This window comes from Neovison vison, chromosome 2, assembly GCF_020171115.1.
Source record: "Neovison vison isolate M4711 chromosome 2, ASM_NN_V1, whole genome shotgun sequence".
Classification (NCBI taxonomy): domain Eukaryota; kingdom Metazoa; phylum Chordata; class Mammalia; order Carnivora; family Mustelidae; genus Neogale; species Neogale vison.
Genome location: NC_058092.1, coordinates 237,752,501 through 237,757,873, shown reverse-complemented (window position 1 = coordinate 237,757,873; position 5,373 = coordinate 237,752,501). Strand labels below are relative to the sequence as shown.

Genomic DNA, 5,373 nt, shown 5'->3' with positions numbered 1-5,373 from the left:
TCCCGATTCCTCGAAACCAGGTCGGGAAGCTGCGCGCTGCGCGCTCACCCGGGCCCGGCGGCCCTGAGGGCAGGACCCCGGCGCCCGCGAAGTCCGCTCGGCTTTTAGAGAGGCCGTCGCCGGGGAGGTCTAGCTACCGCGCAGGGCGCGCAGCCGGACACCCGGCTCCGGGTCGCGGGAGAGGCCGGGCGCGCTTCCTGTCGGTCCGGAGAGCCCGGAGCCTTCTTTGTCACTCGCCGTGTTTAAGCCCAGGCCGGGGGACGGGGGTTCCCGTGGCCACCGGGAAAGACAGAGCATCTGGCAGAGCCCGCCTCCGACGTGGGTCCTCAGCCCGGCACTCAGCAGCCTCCGCCAGGGCAGAAGGCACCGGCGCCCGGCGAGGCCCAGGCGGGGGCAGACTGGCCCCCCAGCCGCCTTAGGTCTGTTTAGAAACCAGACTGGGCTGCGCGCCCCGCCTTGGCGAGGGAGCCCTGCCCTCCCCACCACCCGCTCCCCGCCCCATCCCCGGTCGGTCGCCTGCCCCTGCAGCCCCCTCCCTGCGGCCTCCCTGCTTCTTCCCGCTTTTCCTGTTGGGCGGCCCCAGGGCGAGCCGAGGCCCTTCGCGTTTAGTGCCTGCGTTTGGGCAAGTTGGGGGCGCTTCGCTCGGCGTTTTGCCCCCTCCTCCCTACAGTGTTTCGACTGGGTGGCTGATTTGGGGAGGAGGTGTTCGGGGGGCCGAGCAGCAATGGTGCAGTGGCTGTTTGTTTCACTTGGAGATTTATTTGGGCGAGGAGTAACTTCCTGGGCTGCGGGTGGGCGCGGGGAGCCGCGCAGCGTGGCTGGGGGCGGCGGCGGCGGCGCTCCGTGGCGCTCGGTGGCGGCGGGGCTCGCGGGGCTCGCGGGGCTCGGGCCGGCTCGCGGCGCCGTCAGGCAGTCAGTCAGCGAGCGCGGCGGCGGCGGCGGCGGCGAGGGGCGCGGCGAGGGGCGGCCGCTCCCATATATGGCGCAGGCGCCGCCCCCCGACGTCACCCTCTGACAGCGCCGCTCCCGGGGGCTTCGAGTTTTGGCTCCCGGGAAAGGGTCCATTCCTCGGGGAGAGAGGGCTGAGTTTTGTGCGCCTCCGTCCGCTGCGCGCGCCGCTCCAGGCCCCGCCGCGCCCCGCCTGCGCCCGGGACTGCGCCGCGGCACTCACTGCCCCGTTTATTTGTCTTTGGAGCAGGCGGGCCGCGCCAGAAGCGGGCGATCCCGCAGTGTCCTGCAGCCGCGGACGCCGCCCGGCTAGGATGACAGCACGTTGAGCGCGCAAACAACAACAACAACCACCGCCTCCGCGGCCGCCGCGTCCCGCTCCTCCGAAGCGCCGCCGCCGCCGCCGCCGCCGCCGGGGCCGCCGCTCCCGCGCCCCCGGCCGCCCGGAGCGCCCGGCCGCTGGTGCATGTCGCGCCTGCCCGGGACGGGCTGAAGCCGGCGGCCGGCCGGACCGCAGGCGCCGAGCAGGGCGAGCGCGGCCAGGGCAGCCGCCTGCCGCCGAGCCCCGAGCGCCGCTGCTCGCGGAAGCGCTTTCGGCCGGGAGCTGCGGCCGCCGCCAGCAGGGTTCATGTTTGGGATCCAGGAGAATATTCCGCGCGGGGGGACGACCATGAAGGAGGAGCCGCTGGGCAGCGGCATGAACCCGGTGCGCTCGTGGATGCACACGGCGGGGGTGGTGGACGCCAACACGGCCGCCCAGAGGTACGTACCGGCCGCCCCCGCGCGCCCCGGCCCCGGCCCGGCCGGGTCCCCGCAGCCGGCCGGCGCCGCGCGCCTCACCGGGCCGCTGTCTGTTTCCTCCCGCAGCGGCGTGGGGCTGGCGCGGGCGCACTTCGAGAAGCAGCCGCCCTCCAACCTCCGGAAGTCCAATTTCTTCCACTTCGTGCTGGCGCTCTACGACAGGCAGGGGCAGCCGGTGGAGATCGAAAGGACCGCTTTTGTGGACTTTGTGGAGAAAGAGAAAGTAAGTGCAAACCTGCAATCACACCCTCCGTCTTTCTGGAAGTGGGAGGCAGGCGGTGCCCGCGCGCGGTGGCCCCGAGTGCCCCCCTCGGCGGCGGGGTCCGCTGCGCGAGGCGCCCCCGCCGCCGCCACGTGCGGCCGCCCGGGCCCGGCGAGGGCTGCGCAACTTCTCCGCGGCCCCGGACTCGCTCGGGGCGAGGAGGACGCTGGGCTTCCAGCAGGAAAGTGACATCACCGCGCCGCTCCGAGCTAGGAGTCCTGCCATGTGTGAGGCCCCAGGGCCTCGGTCGCGAAGGGGCACCGAGCGCGGTAGCCGCGCCGGACGCCGATCACACTAAATGCAATTATTTATCGTTACTTTCAGGAGCCCAACAACGAGAAAACCAACAACGGCATCCACTATAAACTCCAGTTACTGTACAGCAACGGTAAGTGGCCGCCCGCCGCCTGCCCGCCCCAGCCCGGGCTCGCTCTCCCTTCCCGAGACGGCTAAAGGACGTAAAGATTTTGAGATTAAAATGACATGGATGTAAACACGAAATCTTCTCATGGCATAGAAGGAAAACAAAACATAAACGATCAATAAGTCGATGGCACTTCACATGATTAACCGGTGAGGCTTGAAGCAGAAAGTGAAAAGGGGATCAATAGGGGCTTCAGCAGGGCGTCACTTTAAAGTGACTTTTTTCAATTTTGCAAATTAATGTTAATTCTTGAGATGGGGGTAGCTCCATAAGCCGAGCATAACTTGCTTCCAGTACACGAGTTCTTAAAAAATCCTCCAGAGACATTAGAAAGAGTTCAAACTCTCACTCATTTGGTGCTTTCTGTTTTCTAAAAATAAATGACCACATGGGCCCCCCCCTGTGTGGCCACCAGGCCTGCTCTCAGTCCGGCAAATTTGTTACACCTTTCAGTGCAAACCCTAAGCCTCTCGAGGTTCTTAATTAAGGGAAGAGAGCAAGAGAAGAAGTGGTTGGGGTTGTCTTCTTGCCTTTCAAACGGCATGCCTGAGTTTTGCTGCATCACCGCCGGCAGCAGTTCTGAGTTACCGACTTCCTGGGCCTCAGGTGCCCTCGCCAAAATCCTGATGAGAATTTGTCCCTGTTTTTTGCAGGAGTCAGAACGGAGCAGGACCTGTATGTTCGCCTCATAGATTCAATGACCAAACAGGTGAGAAAGTTTAAGCCTTCGCACTAGTTTGTGCTGCTCGGTGGGCTTGTCCTGGGGTTGAGAGGAGGGTCGTGACAGATGGATCTGGTGGAGTTGTTTTCTGTCTAGTTTCCTTGACATACTAATGAGAATTCCATATTTATTGGAATAAATGATGCGATTGGTAAAACGGTTTATGTTGACGTTAGAACAGGATATCTATGGTTTCATCAGATGGCATGTGATTGGGATAAAATTCGTCTTAATTAGTTATGGTAATTAATATTTGACAGAAAAATTTCAGGATGCTTCTCCTATTGTATATTTTTTAAACGTTTCTCTTTCTGCTTGGGATCATGTCATTGATTTTTTTTCCCCCTCTAACAAAGGCAACTAACTCCTTTCTAAAGCCCATTGAGTTGGACTTGATTAGTTCATTTTTTTCTCCTTTCCAGTGTGATGGTCTAGTAACGCGAGACGTTGATTTGGATTTAAAAGTGAAATGTGTTGGGGTGAAAAGTCACCTTGTTCTCCGCTAGTGCGTCTTCACCTCTCAGCCTCCCCTCTCCATAATTCAAACTCCCAGCTCCAGAGGTCACCCACACCCGTCCACGGCTCTGGGAGCAGCTTCTGCTCCCTCTTCCACCCTCTGTCATACCTTGTAAATAACATAATTACAAGCAGTTCCTTATTAAATTATTTAACCTGTCTTGGTCAACTTTTCCGATGATAACTATTGGCTATCAGGAATGTGATTAACAGCAGAAAAAGCGCGTCATTGCTTTCTGATGTTGTGCAGTCTCTGGCTGGTTTTGTGCTGGGTGGTACGTTGTTGTGCAGTCCTTGTAAAGACCCCCCCCCCCATTTTCTTAAAATACTGTTGGGGGAGGAGAAAGTTTAATGTGTATAGTAAACTCACTGGGAACAGATTGATTTAACACATACTTCCAAGGTGGGCTTCAGGCTTAGAAATGAAAGTAGCACCTTCATTTTTGATGCTAACTTTAAGAATAGGGAGCCAAGTGAAAAAGAACTCCTTGGGGTTTCCTGCAGCCCAGCACGCTTGCTTCCTACTCTCTGCTCAGTAATTGGTTTTTGGGTTTTACTTCCCCTTTAAAAAGTTAGTCCTTACCTAGGCAACAAGCGGGTTGGATTTTAATGTCTGCCACGTAAAACAGTGTGGTTTTCTTTTAGAGTAAAACAGATCTTACAGGTAAACTACCCTGTTTCTGACAAAGATGGAGGCAGTGTGCCCTTCGGTAATTATTCCACTCGGATCCAGAGAAGCCTGTGGAACTAGGGCTGCTCCTTGACAGGGTGCTTTTATTTCCTTTGTATATAAGGGCTAAATGTTGTCAGAAACCGCAGTGGTGTAATTAAGAGGTTGATGTAGGCAGTGCTAAGTTTCTCTGTAGCTTACAGCAGGAGGCTTCGTTTTAAGTGTACTCTTATTGTCCATTTAGCCTGGTACCTTTGCAACATAAACAGGGCTGAAAATAAAGGCATTTAATCTCCTTTCACTGACGGGGAGGTGGCGGGGGGAGGAAAGAAATAGCCCAGTAACTGATCAAAGAGTCAATGGCGCTGAACCGACAGTTTATGGATTTCTGTTTGTGCTACAAAATAAAAAATAAATCAAATATAAATACGGGGGATCCATCGGAGGACAAGCCGAGCTCTCAGAAGTGCTGGTGCCTGCCTCGGCCAGGCGCCCTGCAGCCCCAGGCGGCCCGTTGGCCTGAGGTGACACCCATCACTTCTGTGATTCCGAGCAGATCCGGAGGGAGTCTGGGGGAGAGGGGCTCGCTGGGACCCTTCCCTGTTCCCAGAGGGCTGCCTCGGGCTTTCTCGAGAAAGGGCTTTGTCCGCCTGGAAGGGGAGGAAAGTGTTAGAAGTGCCCGAGGAGATTGGAAGTAATTTCCAGATAATTTTCGGTGGGGGAGGGGACTGGAGAGGAGGACTCCCCTCCCCCTTCCGTGGAATTTTCTGCCGGGAACTAGTGGCTCCCCGCCCCCGGCCCCTCCCCCAGTGACCCCCCCCCTTTTTTTCTTTTTCGGCGAGGCCGGCGGTGGGGCTGGCGCTGGCGGCGGAGCGGGCGGCCCCCAGGCCCCCGGCTCGGGTTCCGGGCGCCGGAGCCGGGCCGAGCGCGGTCGTGAGCGCACCTAGGGCTTCGCACCATCTGGCGGAGCCTCTGCTCAAAACCCACCCGAGCGTGTGCGCAGACACTGCCTTTTTACCCGAGAAAAATCA

The 5,373-nt window shown here is 58.8% G+C and overlaps 1 protein-coding gene across 8 annotated transcripts in view; it reads left to right on the top strand.

The window, feature by feature from the left end:
• The first annotated feature begins 1,576 nt into the window (after nucleotides 1-1,576).
• The window catches only part of EBF3 (EBF transcription factor 3), a 115,629-nt gene continuing 111,832 nt past the window's right edge, over nucleotides 1,577-5,373 (top strand). For all 8 annotated transcript variants that reach the window (XM_044240752.1, XM_044240750.1, XM_044240749.1 and 5 more), the window contains exons 1-4: nucleotides 1,577-1,710; nucleotides 1,816-1,972; nucleotides 2,336-2,399; nucleotides 3,089-3,144. In XM_044240752.1, the coding sequence (XP_044096687.1) occupies nucleotides 1,577-1,710; nucleotides 1,816-1,972; nucleotides 2,336-2,399; nucleotides 3,089-3,144 (411 nt within the window). The remainder of the gene's footprint in view (nucleotides 1,711-1,815; nucleotides 1,973-2,335; nucleotides 2,400-3,088; nucleotides 3,145-5,373) is intronic.